We start from the raw sequence: 18,146 nt of genomic DNA, 5'->3' as shown, positions 1-18,146 counted from the left end.
CCTCCCTCCCTCCGCCGCCCTCCCTCCCTCCCTCCGCCGCCCTCCCTCCGCCGCCCTCCCTCCCTCCCTCCGCCAGCCTCCCTCCAAGGATTGATTATTGGTTCCCTCCTTTTCCTCATCTACAGGCTGCCCCTCGGTGACATCGTCCCAAATCCCAGCGCCTGTTGTCACATGGACGCTGACACCACCCAGCTCAACCTCACCAGCACCTCTGTGACCCCCCCCTCCCCCACCACCCCCACCCGCCTCCCCCACCTCCACCCCCCACCCCCACCCTCCTCCCCCACCTCCACCCCCCACCCCCACCCCCCTCCCCCTCCACCACCACCCCCCCCACCACCACCCTCCTCCCCCTCCCCCACCACCACCCTCCTCCCCCTCCCCCACCACCACCACCCCCCCACCACCACCACCCCCCCTCCCCCTCCCCCACCACCCCCTCCTCCTCCCCCACCACCCCCACCACCCCCCCCACCACCACCACCACCCCCCTCCCCCTCCCCCACCACCCCCACCCCCTCCCCCACCACCATCACCACCCCCACCCCCACCACCCCCCTCCCCCACCCCCCCACCCCCCCCTCCCCCACCACCCCCCTCCCCCACCACCACCACCCCCACCACCCCCACCCCCTCCCCCACCACCACCACCACCCCCCTCCCCCACCACCACCACCACCACCCCCACCCCCACCCCCTCCCCCACCACCCCCCACTGTCTAGAAATTGTCCGACTGCTCCTCCGGTATCCGGTCCTGGAAGGGCAGAAACTTCCTCCAATTAAATATTGGGACGACTCCGGCCATCGTTCCCAGTGCCTGCTCCAAACTCCAACCCCCTAGCTCCTGACCCCGTCCCTCTCTCCAGTCTGCGACCAAGCCTTGATTTGTAACCTTACTGTTCTGCCGCTGCAAAACTGCCTCTGTAACATCACCTAACCTCACCTGGCTCAGCTCATCGGCTGCTGTAACCCTCATCCATGGCCTCCGGACACCATCTATCCCCACGCACTCCTGGCGCAGCTCCCCCATCCCAGTGCCTTAACCCGAGTCCCACTCCCCTGAACCCCTGTGCCCTCTGATCTCTCTTGGCCTGCACTCAAGCAACCTCTGGATTTTAAAATTCTCATCCTTGTTTTCAAATCCCTCGATGGCCCCACAAACCCCCCCCTGTCCTCCGAGATCTCCGGGCTCCTCTAATTCCGGCCTTTACAGCATCCCAAAATTTTAACCGCTCCACAACTTGGTGGCCGTGCCTTAACCCCAAAGCCTGGAATAGCCTCGCTGCACCTCTCCGCTATTCTCTCCTCCTTCGGAAAGCCTGCGGAATGACCAAGCCTTTTCTTCAGCGAACCCTCTAACTCACTGTTACTCGGTGACATGTTCTGTTTTCTAACACTCCACCCAGACAGGTCTTCTTATGTTAAAGGTGCCAAATAAATATAAATGATTGTTTACATTGCATTCCACAGGCAAAGGAAGAGGTCATTTGGCCCAACACTCCATGCTGGTGTTAATGCTTCACTCCAACCCCCTCCCATTTTCTCTCACCTGTATCTATTATCGTAACCCTCTATTCCCTTGTCCCTCATCTACTCATCTTGCTTCCCCCTAAATGCATCTGTATTATTCGCTTCACCCACTCCCCGTGACACATTCTCACCAGTCTCTGGGTGAAAGGGCTTCTTCTGAATGCTTAGTGACCATCCTACACGGACAACCCTCCCGTTCCGCTTTTCCCCACGAGACAAAGCATTCTCTCCGTCTTCACTCAGCCAAACCCTTTTGTCGTTTTAAATTAGCTCACCCCTGTCAGCCTTCTTCCCTCAAGAGAGAAGGGCCGCAGCCTGTCAATCCTTTCCTGAGGTGTTATACCCACTCATTTCCGGTTTCATCCTGTAAATCTTCTCCGGGCCCTCTCCAGTGCCTCGATAATCCTTTTTAATAACGTGGCGACCAGGACTGCACACAGGGATCTAACCGAGGTTCAATACAGGTCCAGCATACCCTTCTCTACTCTCCAATTCTCTCCCCATAGAACCCTAGAACCACAGAACACTACAGCACAGAAAACAGGCCATTCGGCCCTTCTAGTCTGTGCCGAAATATTATTCCACTAGTCCCATTGACCTGCACCTAGTCCATAATCCTCCAGACCTCTCCCATCCATGTATCTATTCAATTTATTCTTAAAGCTTAAGAGTGAGCCCGCATTTACCACGTCAGATGGTAGCTCGTTCCACACTCTCACCACTCTCTGACTGAAGAAGTTCCCCCTAATGTTCCCCCTAAACCTTTCCCCTTTCACCCTAAAGCCATGTCCTCTCGTGTTTATCTCTCCTAATCTAAGTGGAAAGAGCCTACTCGCATTTACTCTGTCTATACCCCTCACAATTTTGTAAACTTCTATCAAATCTCCCCTCATTCTTCTACGCTCCAAGGAATAATGTCCTAACCTGTTTAATCTTTCCCTGTAACTCAACTCCTTAAGACCCGGCAACATCCTAGTAAATCTTCTCTCCACTCTCTCAATCTTACTGAAATCCTTCCTGTAGTTAGGTGACCAGAACTGCACACAATACTCCAAAGTTGGCCTCACCAATGTCTTATACAACCTCACCATAACATCCCAACTCCTATTCTCAATACTTTGATTTATGAAGGCCAGTATGCCAAAAGCTTGCTTTACAACCTTGTCTACCTGTGACGACACTTTCAGGGAATTATGTATCTGAACTCCCACATCGCTTTGTTCCTCCCCCTACAAATCAAATGCTTAGTTTGACCTTGCTAAGCTGTGGTGCATCTTTTCCTCTACCCCCAACTAGGTTCACACTTTCCAAATGATAAGTGACCTCCCCATTCTCCTTATCAAAATATCTGACCTCATATTTTTCCCTGTTGAACTTCACTGGCCAACTCTTTACCCATTCTGCAAGTTTATTTGTGTCCTTCTGTAACCTGTTGCCGTGCTCCTCGGTATTAACTATTCCCCTCAATTTGGTCTCAACTGCTAATTTAGAATTTGCACTTTTGATTCCAGGTTTTGAAGTTCATGTAAATTGTGAGTGGCAGCGGTCCCAGCACTGACCCTTGTGGAACATCTTCTGTCACTCTGCAGAACTACCCTTTGCTCCCAATAATGGGGAGATGGTGGTGGTCATGGTGAAGTCACTAGACTCATAATCCACAGGCTGATGCTCTGGAGGCACCAGTTCAAATCCCACCACAGCAGCTGGTGGAATCTCAATTCAATCTGGAATGTAAAGTGAGTCTCGGTAATGGTGACCCTGAAACTACCATCGATTGTTGTAAAAACCCATCTGGTTCCCCTTTAGGAAAGGAAATCTGCCGTCCTTACCCGGTCTGGCCTACATGGGACTCCAGACCCCACAGCCACGTGGTTGGCTCTTAACTGCCCCTCTGAACCCAGTTCAAGGATAAATAGGGATGGGCAACAAATGCTGGCCTTGCCAGCGACGCCCACACCCCGTGAAAGAGTAAAGGAATCTCTGCTTTCTGTCATGAAGCTAACTGGCAATCTATTCTGCCACTTGTCCCCTGGCTCCACATTCTCTGACCATATTCGTTATTCTAACAATGCAGCACCTTATCGGAAAATCCAGATAAATGACATTTACTGCATTACCATGGTCTACCTTCTTGTTGGTGATGTTGTACAAGAGGGTCAGGTTATTTGAAACGGCCGAAGGACCAGCCTAGCCCTTTTGGCTGTCTGAAGTATGTCACACGGATCCCTGGCTGCGAGACCTTTAGACTACAGGCAGGTTCCTAGGGAAGTCCTGTCTGACATCGATAGTCACTCACCGTGTTCCGTCTTTGTTTGACTCCAGTCTGAACCAGTCATTGTCTGCCCGCTTGTTATTCTCCACATACTGAAACAGAGAACAAATATTTCAGAATGAACAGGAGTTGTATCATCGACCAACACATGTCCCGCTTTCACTTCTGGCTCTACCTCCCACCACCCCCCAACCCCGCTGCCTCCTGCAGAGCCAGACTCTGAATCACAAACTGCGAGAAACAATAATAGACATGGGTTATTCTCCGGAATACCGAGCGGAATCCTGGGCAACACGCTTCAGGCAGGAGGTCAGCCCCTTGGAGTGGTGCAGAGATATTCACCAGATGCTATCAGGGATGAGGGACTTTGGTTTTAGGGAGAGGAAATATGAAGGGTACAATTCTAAAGGAGGTACAGGAGCACATGGGCCAGTGGCTATATCTGCACAGATCATTGGAAGTGTCAGAGCTGGTTGAGAAAGCGGCTAAGGGCGATGGCGCGGTGGTATTGTTGCTGGACTAGAGACCCAGGGTATTGCTCTGGGGACCCGGGTTCAAATCCCACCACGGCAGGTGAGTCCAATAACAATCTGGAATTAAAAGTCTCATAATGGCCATTAAACCATTGCCGATTATTGGAAGAACTCACTGGGGGAAGGAAATCTGTCATCCTTACCCGGTCTGGCCTACATGTGACTCCAGACCCACAGCAATGTGGTTGACTCTTAAATCCCTCTGAAAAAGGGTAATTAGGGATGGGCAAGGCCTGGCCAGTGATGCCCACATCCTGTGAATGATTAAGAAAAAACCAGAATGGTCACAGTGGATGTGTGAGGATGGTACAAGTGTGACATAGCACAATGGCAGATCACCTGGTCAGAGTAGCTCCAAGTAAAGGAGAAGAGTCAAGTGGTCCCTGGATGAAATGCATTCTCGGTTACACAATAAATGGGAATATACTAAGAGGGATAGATGAAGTGAGAGATCTTGGCGTACAGGTCCCTGAAGGCAGCAGTTCAAGTGGACAAGGTTGTAAAGAAGGCATATGGAATGCTCTCCTTCATTGGCAGAGGTATAGAATATAAAAGTAAGGATATAATGTTGGAATTGTATAAAACACTGGTGAGGCCACAACTGGATTATTGTGTGCAGTTCTGGTCACCACATTACAGGAAGGACGTAATAGCTCTGGAGAGAGTGCAGAGGAGGTTTACAAGAATGTTGCCAGGGTTAGAAAAGTGTAGCTACGAGGAGAGATTGGATAGGTTGGGGTTATTTTCCCTGGAACAAAGAAGGCTGAGAGGTGACTTGATTGAGGTGTACAAAATTATGAAGGGAATAGAGTGGACAGGATAATATTGTTTCCCTTGGTGGAGAATTCTAGAACCAGGGGACATAGATTCAAGATAAGTGGCAGAAGGTGTAGGGGGGACATGAGGGAGAACTTTTTTACGCAGAGGGTAGTGGGTGCCTGGAATTTGCTGCCCAAGTTGGTGGTAGAGACAGAAACTTTAAACTCTTTTTAAAAAGTACCTGGATCTGCACCTTAAGTGCTGTAAGCTGCAGGGCTATGGGCCGGGTGCAGGAAGGTGGGATTAGAAAGGGCACCTGGGTGTCCTTGGGCTGGCATGGACAAGATGGCTGAATGGCCTCTTTCTGTGCTGTCACTTTTCTCTGGTTCTACGGGGAGGGTGAGGTAGTTACTGCACTGGTCACCAACCCTCCTCTGATACAGGGCTGGTGCCGAACACAAGTGTCACAACCTTTTTTAAAAATAAGAACAAAGAGATAAAGCCAGCAACGACAGGACAGCCAGTCCCGCACAGCTGGTGGAGGAACTGTTCCTGGACAAAACGAATTGGTATTTGGAAAATTACCAGTTAATAAATGAAAGTTATCTGGGGTTTGATGGAGGCAGTTGCTGTTCCAGCTGTTTGATTGAGTTATTTGACAGAGTAACAGGCAGAACAGACGAGGTTAGTGTGATTCGTGTCGTGTATTTGGACTTTCAAAAGGGATCTGATAAAGTGTCACCTAAAGGGAGTGTGAGCAAAATTCGAATGCATGGGAATAAAGAAACAAGCGGTAACTGGAATGTAAATCTGGCTAAGGGGCTGGCAACAGGGCGGTATAAGTGAATGTTTGTCAGCCAGTCTGGAGGGCAGTGTACAACAGCGACAACAGAAAATGATGGAGATGCTTAGCAAGTCTAGCAGCATTGCTCTGGAGGGCAAGGTCAACAAGCCTTTGCCAGAATTGAAATGTTAACTCTCTCTCTCTCTGCACACCTGCTGCCAGACCTGCTGAGTATTCCCAGCGTTTCCTGCTTTCATTTCGGATTGCCAGCAATGTTTAGAACCTTGCTCTTGCGCAGCAGGCAGTGCGGATGCCCAGGGGTCAGTATTAGGACCACTGCTCTCCCAAAAAAAAAAGGAATTTAATGCGGAAAAGTGTGAGGTGTTGCATTTTGGAAGGACAAACCAAGGTAGGACATACACAGTAAATGGCAGGGCACTGAGGAGTGCGGAGGAACAAAGGGATCTGGGAGTTCAGATACATAATTCTCTGAAAGTGGCGTCACAGGTAGACAGGGTTGTAAAGAAAGCTTTTGGCATACTGGCCTTCATAAATCAAAGTATTGAGTATAGGACTTTGGACGTTATGGTGAGGTATAAGACATTGGTGAGGCCAACTTTGGAGTATTGTGTGCAGTTCTGGTCACCTAACTACAGGAAGGATATCAGTAAGATTGAGAGAGTGCAGAGAAGATTTACTAGGATGTTGCCGGGTCTTAAGGAGTTGAGTTACAGGGAAAGATTAAACAGGTTAGGACTTTATTCCTTGGAGCGTAGAAGGATAGGGGACATTTGATAGAAGTTTACAAAATTGTGAGGGGTATAGACAGAGTAAATGCGAAAAGGCTCTTTCCACTTAGATTAGGAGAGATAAAGACGAGAGGACATGGCTTTAGGGTGAAAGGGGAAAGGTTTAGGGGGAACATTAGGGGGAACTTCCTCACTCAGAGAGTGGTGAGAGTGTGGAACGAGCTACCATCTGATGTGGTAAATGTGGGCTCACTCTTAAGTTTTAAGAATAAATTAGATAGATACATGGATGGGAGAGGTCTGGAGGGTTATGGACTAGGTGCAGGTCAATGGGACTAGCGGAATAATATTTTGGCACAGACTAGAAGGGCCGAATGGCCTGTTTTCTGTGCTGTAGTGTTCTATGGTACAATCTTACAGGGGGGTTGCAGAAACAGAGACATCAGGGGGGAGGGTAACGAAATGGTACAATCTTACAGGGGGCTACAGAAACAGAGACATCAGGGGGGAGGGTAACGAAATGGTACAATCTTACAGGGGGCTACAGAAACAGAGACATCAGGGGGGAGGGTAACGAAATGGTACAATCTTACAGGGGGTTACAGAAACACAGACATCCGGGGGGAGGGTAAGTACAGAAATCTTTGAAGGTAGCAAGACGAATTGAGAGGGCAGTTTGGAAAGCATGTGCAGGTCTAGGCTTTATAAAGAGAGGGAACAGTGAAACATTTATAAAACAATGGTTATGCCTTTGCTGGAGTTCTGTGTTGAATTCTGTGCAGCACACTTTAGGAAGGCAGAGTGGTACCTGGGATGAGACTGGGCAAGCCGGAGTTCTTCTCCTTAGGGCAAGGGGGGTTAGTGGGAAGTTAATAGAGATGTTCAACATCATGACTGATTTTGATAGACTTGAGAGAAACTTTCCAATGACAGGATAAGGTAATTGGTAAAAAAAAAACAGAGAGGGGAAATGAGACATTCTTTTAAAGGACTCAGGTCGGGAAGGCGCTGGCTCCAAGGATGGTGGAAGCAACTTCAAAAGAAGCTTACCAAAAAAAATTGGAGAAATAATCGAGGGGAAAGTTACAGGCCGGTAGAGATAGAGCAGGGGAGTGTGGTTAAATAGAAGCTGCACCACAGGGAAGATGGGCTGAATGGCCTCCTTCTCTGCTGTGTCATTCCATGCACAACGAGGCAGTGAGCATCTTAAATGCCCTACCCAAAATCAACTCTGAAAGTGCTGAAACCACTCGACAGCATCTGTGGAGGCAGAGACAGAGTCCACGTTTCCAGTTGAATATAGCCCTTCTCCAGGACTCTCCAGCACCTTTTATTTCAGGTTTCCGGCACCCGCAGTGTTTCGATGTTCTTCTCCTGCCAGCCCTGGGGGAGGCGGAGATTCATACGGACTCGAAACGGTAACTCTGCTTCTCTCTCCACAGACGCTGCCTGGCCTGCTGAGTTTTTCCAACACTTTGCGTTTATTATCCACACACTCAGCACTGGCTGCAGGAATCGCTGGCTGACTATCCTCACCCCTAATTCAAGGGTGATGTGGCTATTTGCGTTGACAGGGTTTCCAACTGTGATTAACGTACTCCTGGAGGTTTCACCACATGACGCGCCCTCACGCTCCAGCCATGAGTTGGCCAACACATCAAACCTTGTGATGTACTGAAACAGAAGCAGAAAGTGCTGGAAAAGCTCAGCAGGTCTGGCAGCGTCTGTGGAGAGAGAAACAGAGATAACGTTTCGAGTCTGTAAGACTCTTCTTCGGAGCTGTTAAGCAGTATAACATCCATCACATTTCTGCCTCTCTGAAGAAGAGTCACACCAGCTCGAAACGTTAACTGTTTCTCTCTCCACAGAGGCTGCCAGAGCTGCTGAGCTTTTCCAGCATTTTCTGATTTTATTTCAGATTCCCAGCGTCCACAGTGTTTAGCTTTCACCTTGTGATGTGCCGCGCTCCTACAACAATTGGAAAGCAAGAAGACTCATTCCCTAATTGGACTGTCAGCCGAACAAGCCTTTTCCCCCCATGTTCAACATTTTTATATCTGGGAAAAAGTGAAGAAAATTTCGAAGATAACGACAATAAAAACCCCCCCAATCTTCTTTAACGTCCCAGCCATTTTACTCCAGGGTTGTGCACAGCAGTGTCTTTGGAGATTGGTCTTCAATTCCTGGAGGCTCCTGGAGAGTTGGAAAATCTATATTGGCCTGTTTTTTTAAAAATTCACCAGCTAGGCCAGCATTTATTGCCTAATTGCATTTAAGAGTCAACCACACTGCTGTGCATCTGATGTGGAGACACAGACTCCAGACCAGACCAGGTAAGGACGGCAGATTTCCCTCCTTAAATGACATTTGTGAACCAGATGGGTTTTTATGACAATCAGGGAGAGCTTCATTACTGAGACTTGCTTTACATTCACAGATTCACACAGTGCAGAAGAGGCCCTTCGGCCCATCGAGTCTGCACCGACACGTGAGAAACACCTGACCTACCTACCTAATCCCATTTACCAGCACTTGGCCCATAGCCTTGAATGTTATGACGTGCCAAGTGCTCATCCAGGTACTTTTTAAAGGATGTGAGGCAACCCGCCTCCACCACCCTCCCAGGCAACGCATTCCAGACCGTCACCACCCTCTGGGTAAAAAAGGTTTTCCTCACATTCCCCCCTAAACCTCTTGCCCCTCACCTTGAACTTATGCCCCCTCATGACTGACCCTTCAACTAAGGGGAACAGCTGCTCCCTATCCACCCTATCCATGCCCCTCATAATCTTGTACACCTCGATCAGGTCGCCCCTCAGTCTTCTCTGCTCCAGTGAAAACAACCCAAGTCTATCCAACCTCTCTTCATAACTTAAATGTTTCATCCCAGGCAACATCCTGGTGAATCTCCTCTGCACCCCCTCCAGTGCAATCATATCCTTCCTATAATGTGGCGACCAGAACTGCACACAGTACTCCAGCTGTGGCCTCACCAAGGTTCTATACAACTCCAACATGACCTCCCTACTGTTGTAATCTATGCCTTGATTGACAAAAGCAAGTGTCCCATATGCCTTTTTCACCACCCCACTAACATGCCCCTCTGCCTTCAGAGATCTATGGACACACACGCCAAGATCCCTCTGTTCCTCAGAACTTCCTAGTGTCATGCCGTTCATTGAATACTTCCTTGTCAAATTACTCCTTCCAAAGTGTATCACCTCATGCTTTTCAGGGTTAAATTCCATCTGCCCATTTGACCATCCCATCTATATCTTCCTGCAGCCCAAGACACTCAACCTCACTGTTAACCACCCGGCCAATCTTTGCGTCATCTGCAAATTTACTAATCCTACCCCCCTACATAGTCATCTATGTCGTTTATTTAATGACAAATAATAGGGGACCCAGCACAGATCTCTGTGGTACGCCACTGGACACTGGCATCCAGTCACTAAAGCATCCTTCTGTCATCACCCTCTGTCTCCCACAACTAAGCCAATTTTGAATCCACCTTATCAGATTACCCTGTATCCCATGTGCCTTTGCCTTCTTCATAAGTCTCCCATGTGGGACCTTGTCAAAGGCTTTGCTGAAATCCATATAAACTACATCAACTGCACTACCCTCATCTACACACCTGGTCACCTCCTCAAAAAATTCAATCAAATTTGTTAGGCATGACCTCCCTCTGACAAAGCCATGCTGATTATCCCTGATTAAAATCTTCCCTCTCCAAGTGGAGATAGATTCTCTCCTTCAGAATTTTCTCCAATAGTTTCCCTACCACTGACGTGAGACTCACTGGCCTGTAGTTCCCTGGCTTCTCTCTGCAACCCTTCTTAAATAGCAGAACCACATTAGCTGCTCTCCAGTCCTCTGGCACCTCCCCTGTGGCCAGAGAGGATTAAAAATTTGGGTCAGAGCCCCTGCGATCTCCTCCCTTGCCTCCCTCAGCAGTCTGGGACACAAATCATCCGGACCTGGAGATTTGTCCATTTTTAAGGCTACCAACACCTCCGATACCTCGTCACCCCCCATATCAATTTGCTCAAGAACCTCGCAGTCTCTCTCCCCGAGCTCGATACCTTCATCCTCATTCTCTTGGGTGAAGACGGATGTAAAGTATTTGTTACTTATTGCTGGAGTCACCAGACCAGGAAATGACAGCAGATAACCAGATGGGTTTTTCCAACAATCAGCAATGGTTTCATGTTTATCATCCCTATTAATTCCACATTTTTATTGAATTCAAATTTCACCATCTGCCAGGGTGGGATTCGAACCAGGTTCCCCAGAGCATGACCCTGGGTCCAGGGACAATACTATGGAGCCACCGCCTGCCCCCATAATGCTTTGCTCTAAGACGTGCAACTTCAGCACAGCACGAGGATGGCGGAGCCAATCAGAACGGGGGAAGGTGGCCGAACCCACAAACCGGAAGTGCGCCGCCGGACACTATTTGAGGGTGACACCCAGCCGAATCCACCCTTGCGCTGGCACCGGAAGTGGCCGAACGGAAGTTGTTCCGTCGAACGCCTTTCACAGTGACACCAGGCTCCGAGCTCCCGGGCGGCGGGGCCGGGAGTAAAGGCGGCAGACGTTACCTTGATGAGCGCCTGGTACTCCTCCTTCAGCCGCTCCAGCCAGCGCTCGCCGTCGCGCGGGCCCGCGTTGGCGCGTAGCAGCGGGATTCCGCTCAGGATGCGGCGAGTAGTCTCGTCCGCCATGTTCCCTCCGACAGAGAGAGAGGGAGAGAGCGCGAGACAGTAATGTGCAGACTCAGGCTGCCGCTGGTTGGCAGTGCCGGAGGTGACGTCAGCACGATGACCATCTGACCGGATATCACTTATAAGGGGATTCTGGGAGTTGTAGTCCTTCCTGGAACACTGCCTTCCCTGAGGACTAATTCTGACAGTGAGATGAAACCATTCCCAATGGACAGGTTAATGGGGTGGAGAAGTGCCACCCATTGCATGAGACAGCAGGTTTTATTTCTATTCATTCATAGGATATGGGCATTGCTGGCTGGGCCCAGCATTCATTGCCCATCCCTTATTGCCCCTTGAGAAGGTGGGGGTGAGCTGCCTTCTTGAGCCGCTGCAGTCCATGTGGTGTAGGTACACCCCCAGTGCTGTTAGGGAGGGAGTTCCAGGATTTTGTCCATGTGGTGTAGGTACACCCCCAGTGCTGTTAGGGAGGGAGTTCCAGGATTTTGTCCGTGTGGTGTAGGTACACCCCCAGTGCTGTTAGGGAGGGAGTTCCAGGATTTTGTCCGTGTGGTGTAGGTACACCCCCAGTGCTGTTAGGGAGGGAGTTCCAGGATTTTGTCCCTGTGGTGTAGGTACACCCACAGTGCTGTTAGGGAGGGAGTTCCAGGATTTTGTCCGTGTGGTGTAGGTACACCCCCAGTGCTGTTAGGGAGGGAGTTCCAGGATTTTCACCCGGCGACAGTGAAGGAACAGCCGATATATTTCCAAGTCAGGCTTGGAGGGGAACTTCCAGGTGGTGGTGTTCCCATCTCTCTGCTGCCCTTGTCCTGCTAGATGGTAGCGGCCGTGGGTCTGGGAGGTGGCGGATCAGCCCTGATCTCATTGAATAATGGAGCAGACTCGAGGGGTTAAATTCCTTCCTCCTGCCCCTATGGTGCTGTTGGAGGAGCCATGTTGATACAGCACAGAAGGAGGCTATTCGGCCCATCTGGCTCTTTGCCTGTGCAAATGTTTCACCCTTTTAAGCAAATATTCAATTCCCTTTTGAAATGTATTGCCCTGTTGGACAGCCCGTTCCAGATCACAACAACTGGAAAGGAATTCTCATCCCTTCGCTGCTTCTATTGACTATTAACTTAAATCTGTGTCCTCATCACCGGCACTGCTGCAGTGAATCAGTTTCTCTCTATTTAGTCTATCAAAACCCCTGACAATATTAACCAGCCCTCTTAAATCTCCCCTTAATATTTCTGCTTGAAGGAGATCAGTCCCGGCTTCTCTCATCTCTCCATGTAACTGAAGTCCCCCTACCTGTTATGGCAAAAAGGGGTTGAAGCACAAGAGGAAGGAAGCTGTGCTGCAGTTTCATGGGACTTTGATGTAACCACAGTTGAAGTACAGTGTGTAACTTTAGCCTCCAAACATAAATCGAGGTGTATCGGACAAAAGTAAAGAAGTTAAGGAAAGATGGGGATGCCACAAAGGTTCACCAGATTGATTCCTGGGATGGGAGGCTTGTCCTGTGAGGAGAGATTTGACTAGGACCGGCCTGTACTCACTGGAGCCTAGAAGCTCGAGAGGTGTACTCAATGAAAGGTAGAAGATTCCGAGGCTGGAGAGTCTAGAATACTATGAGGCACAGTCTCCAGATAAGGGATTGGCCATTTCGGACTGAGATGGGGAGAAACCGCTGTACTCAGAGGCTCGTCCCCTACCCCAGAGGACTGTGGATGCTCAGTTGTTGGGCACACTCAAGGCTGAAATCAACAGGTTTTTGGACTCGAAGATAATCAAGGGATTTGGGGATCAGGTAGGAAAGTGGAGCTACGATGGAGCAGGCTCTTTGACCTACTCCTGCTCTTACTAGGCGACATAGTTACAGAATAAGGGGACACTCATTTCAAACTGAGTTGCGAGGGAATTTCTTCTCTCTGAGGGTAGTGAATGTCTGGAATTCTCTGCCCCAGAGAGTTGTGGAGGATAGATCACTGGAAGGATTTAAAGAGGAGGTAGGTAGATTTTTGAAGTATCGGGGAGTTGAGGATTATGAGGAGCTGGCATGAAAGAGGAGTTGAGGCCTGGGGCAGCTCAGCCATGATCTTATTGAATGGCGGGGCAGGCTTGAGGGGCCGAATGGCTTACTCCTGCTCATATTTCTTATGTTCTTATTTCTCACAGTCTCACCATTCTAGTAAATCTCTTCTGCACCCCCTCCAATGTCCTGACATCCTTCCTAACATGCCCAGAACTGGACACCATCCTCCAAGCTGAGGCTTGATCAGTGATTTGTAAGGGTTGACTACAACTTCCTTCTTTCTGTACACTACACCTCGATTTATAAAAGCAAGGGGGCTTGTTACATTTTTTTGAAGGAAGCAGCCTGATCAACTTGCCTTGACAGCTTCAAACATTTGTGTAGCTGAATCTCTCTGTTCTCACACCACCATTAAAATTGTTCTGTTTCAGTTAGATTACCCCCTCCTTTGCAGATGCTCAATGGAGTTTAGAAGGATGTGGGGGGATCTGATTGAAACTTACAGAATACTGAAAGGCCTGGATAGAGTGGAGGTGGGGAAGATGTTTCCATTAGTAGGAGAGACTAGGACCCGAGGGCACAGCCTCAGAGTAAAGGGAAGACCTTTTAGAACAGAGATGGGGAGAAACTTCTTTAGCCAGAGAGTGGTGAATCTATGGAATTCATTGCCACAGAAGGCTGTGGAGGCCGGGTCATTGAGTGTATTTAAGACTGAGATAGATAGGTTCTTGATGGGGAAGGGGATCAAAGGTTACAGGGAGAAGGCGGGAGAATGGGGTTGAGAAACTTATCAGCCATGATTGAATGGCGGAGCAGACTCGATGGGCCGAATGGCCTAATTTCTGCTCCTATGTCTTATGGTCTTATGCATCAACCTAACCCAACCTTGCACAATCTTAAATGTCCTGGAATCTGCACTGTTCCAAAGAAAATAAATCCCACTAACTTAAGTCTTTCTTTGATGTTTGTATTTCTTCGTGTTTCTTAAATGTTCCTTCATGGGATGTGGCTGTTGCTGGAGTGGACAGAATTTATTGCCCTAGCTGTTTTCTTGAATACAGCTGAGTGACTTGCTCGGCCATTTCAGAGGGCAGTTCTGATTTAACCACGTTGCTGTGGGTCTGGAGTCACATGTAGACCAGCCTGGATAAGAAAAGGAAATTCGACTTCTCAAGGACATCAGTGAACCAGATGGGGTTTTAACAACAACATGGTCACCGCTACTGATGCTCACTTTTTATTCCAGTTTAATTTGAATTCCCCAGTCACTCTGAAGGGATTTGAACTCATTTGCCTGGATCGTTGGTGCTGGCCCCCTGCATTCCGGGTCCCGTTACAGAATCTCAGAACGGTTACAGCAGCGGGAGGTCCCTCCTGCCTATTCCAGCTCTCCAAAGGAGCAATACCCCTCGAGCGATTCCCTCGCCTTCTCCCTGTAACCCTGCGCATTCTTCCTTTTCAGATAACCCAACTCCCTCTTAGAAAAGTTACAGTGCAGAAAGAGGCCATTCAGCCCATCATGCCTGCGCTGGCCAAAAAGAGAGAAAGGAAATTGGCCATTCATTTTTAATCCCACTTCCCGGCACCTGGTCTGTAGCCTCGCAGGTTCCAGCACTTCAGATGCAGATCCAAGTACCTTTTCAATGAGTTGAGCTTTTGGGCCTCAACCACCAATTTCGGCAGCCAATTCCAGACACCCACCACCCTCTGGGTGAAAAGGTTTTTCCTCATGTCCCCTCTAATCCTTCTACCAATCCCCTTCAATCTATGCCCCCCTGGTAATTGACCCCTCAGCTAGGGGAAACAGGTCTTTACTGTCCACCCTATCTAGACCTCTCATAATTTTGTACACCTCAACTAGGTCGTCCCTCATCCTCCTCTGTTCTAAGGAAAACAACCCCAGCCTATCCAATCTCTCCTCATAGCTGCAATTTTCAAGCCCTGGCAACATTCTTGTAAATCTCCTCTGCGCTCTCTCCAGAGCAATAATGTCTTTCCTGTAACGTGGTGACCAGAGCTGTACTGACCTGGCCTCCACCACACTCAGGCAGTGCAGTCCACTGGCTGCATGAAAAAAAATGTCATCATATCGCCAATCCTCCTCTTGCCGATTATCTTAGATCTGTGCCCTCTGAATCCCGATCCTTCGACCAATGGGAAGAGTTTCTCCCTATCTGCTCTGTTCAGGCCCCTCATGACTTTGAACACCTCAACCAAATCTCCTCTCAACCTTCTCTTCACCGAGGAAAACAGTCCTAACTTCTCCTTCAATCTGTCTATCGTTGAAGTTCCTCCACCCTGGAACCATTCTCGTGAATCTTTTCCGCACCCTCTCCAATGCGCCACATCCTTCCTAAAATTTGGTGCCCACAGCTGGAAGCAACATTCCCTTTGAGGCTGAACCAATGTTTTATACAAACTTCACGTAACTACCTTAAGTATTGCTGAGAAAAGGGACATGCCGTTAAAGCTTTTCGTCTTGCACTCATCAGGACAGTTGTGCAAGATAAACCAATAGTAAAGGGAACAACAATTTACACTGCATGAGAAGAGAGTACCGTTTGGTTGGCAGTTTACTTGCCAACCAATCAGCACTCTCATGCAGTGTAATGTTGATCTATTTGCACAGCAGTCCTGATGAGTGCAAGAAGATTTAACAGCATGTCTCTTTTTTCAGCAATACTAAAGTTCTGTACTAACAAATGACTATAACTCCCTAGGTTTTGTACTCTGCCTCTATTAAAGATGCTGGATGCTTTAGGAACTATGATCTCAACCTGTCCTGCCATCTTCAATGATTTAAGCACATCACTTTTTAAAAATTCATTTAAGGGATGTGGGCTTCGCTGGCTGGGCCAGCATTTATTGCCCATCCCCAATTGCCCTTGAGAAGGTGGTGGTGAGCTGCCTTCTTGAACCGCTGCAGTCCATGTGGTGTAGGTACACCCACGGTGCTGTTAGGGAGGGAGTTCCAGGATTTTGACCCAGCGACAGTGAAGGATATATTCACAAATCAGGATGGTGTGTGGCTTGGAGGGAAACTTCCAGATGGTGGTGTTCCCATCTATCTGCTGCCCTTGTCCTTCTAGATGGTAGTAACTGTGGGTTTGGAAGATGCTGTCTAAGGAGCCTTAGTGAGTTCCTACAGTGCATCTTGTAGATGGTACACACACACTCCTGCCACTGTGTGTCGGTGGTGGAGGGAGTGAATGTTTGTGGATGGGGTGCCAATCAAGTGAGCTGCTTTGTCCTGGACGGTGTTGAGCTTCTTGAGTGTTGTGGGAGCTGCACTCATCCATGCAAGTGGGGAGTATTCCATCACACTCCTGACTTATGCCTTGTAGATGGTGGACAGGCTTTGGGGAGTCAGGAGGTGTGTTATTTGTCGCAGGATTCCTAGCCTCTGACCTGCTCTTGTAGCCACAGTATTTATATGGCTGGTCAGGTTCAGTTTCTTAGCAATTGTAACCCCCCTCAGGATGTTGATATTACCACTGTGCTATCATTTCTTCATGAGGTATCATCCCAATGACTCTGTATTGTACCCTCTTTAAAACCTCAATAACTCCATTAGAGCAACCCAAACTATTATTTAATGCATGCAAATAAATAAAACACACTTCACGTCACAGAGAATCATTTATTTGTTGCAGAAAGAAAGGGCAACCAGTTGTCAGGCAGGACTTAATACTTGTTTCTTCTTTCAAAAGGCTCTAACTACAGATCTGAAAATTGTGCCACATGTATGACAATCAAAACCTTGTGCAGGATGGCACTGAATCATAGCTATGGCAAATTTCACGGGCATTTATGTAGGATTTTCACTACACCTTTAGACTGTGGCATGGTAGGAAGTATCACGTGAAATAACCTAGTACCATGCAGGCTAAAATAACAAATCGCATTTATCTACATTCAACTAGTATACAGAAGCAAAGATTCTCAGATTATACTGGAAATTACTAGGCTGTAATTTATAATAACAGTCTCTTGGAATAACATCACTATCCAATTGGTAAGGTGTTTCAGGTGAATTATATTCGACAAACACAGAAAGAATCCATTACCCTGTTAAACATCCTCCTTTGGAAAATGAATAGAATAAAGGATCTATTCAAAGCACCTTCCATCTCCTTTAGCTCCTTAGCATCAATGTAAACTCAGTTGACATCTTAATTTTGTGACGTATTACCTACACCCTTCAATATGCAGCAACTATTTCACGTACAACATTCATTAGAAATCATACTGCTGACTGACACCAAACTCCAGGTCCCTACATTTGTTCAGGTCTGTCTTTATATACAAGTCCTTGAGTTTGTAATGAAGTCACACCCTTAAGTTCATCGCCATCAATGGGTAACACCGAAATTCTTGTTTTCTCCTGAGGCAGTGCTGTTGTGTTGTTATACTTTTTTCCTCCAGTAGTGGCAGTGTCACTGCCTGATGGCCTGTTACAACAAAGCTAAAATAACCAGGCAGTCTTTCCAGGTAGCAGCAATGCCATGGGGGTGGGTTCCTGTGGGCCCTGCCAGAAGATGTGGGTGAGGTAGGTGTAACTCCTTGGAGAAAGCGAACTTCAAAGACATGAGCCTCCTCGCAGAGATAAACCACGATGAAATGCAGCCCAATGAATATTTACACGATGGTCACCGAGCACTGGGTATTCCAGCTGACTATTCCAGGCCCGACGTCCCCCAGTCCAGAACTAAGCAGGTCTCGCAGCCGGAGAGCCAAGGACTTGCCTCCTCAGTGGAAAGACTCCCACAGG

General features: G+C 48.5%; 1 protein-coding gene across 1 annotated transcript in view; it reads right to left on the bottom strand.

Annotated features, from left to right (window-relative positions):
- Nucleotides 1–11,404, bottom strand: part of ufc1 (ubiquitin-fold modifier conjugating enzyme 1) — a 30,048-nt gene extending 18,644 nt beyond the window's left edge. The window contains exons 1-2 of the mRNA XM_078535047.1: nucleotides 11,236–11,404; nucleotides 3,828–3,895 (exon numbers count right to left, since the gene is read on the bottom strand). Coding sequence (XP_078391173.1) covers nucleotides 3,828–3,895; nucleotides 11,236–11,358 — 191 coding nt within the window. The 5' untranslated portion in view covers nucleotides 11,359–11,404. The remainder of the gene's footprint in view (nucleotides 1–3,827; nucleotides 3,896–11,235) is intronic.
- Between the last annotated feature and the right edge of the window lie 6,742 nt (nucleotides 11,405–18,146).

The sequence above is a fragment of the Cetorhinus maximus genome, unplaced genomic scaffold, assembly GCF_964194155.1.
Source record: "Cetorhinus maximus unplaced genomic scaffold, sCetMax3.hap1.1 HAP1_SCAFFOLD_215, whole genome shotgun sequence".
NCBI classification, from domain to species: Eukaryota; Metazoa; Chordata; class Chondrichthyes; order Lamniformes; family Cetorhinidae; genus Cetorhinus; species Cetorhinus maximus.
Note: the sequence above shows the minus strand (reverse complement) of the source record. Positions and strands in the feature narration are given on the sequence as shown.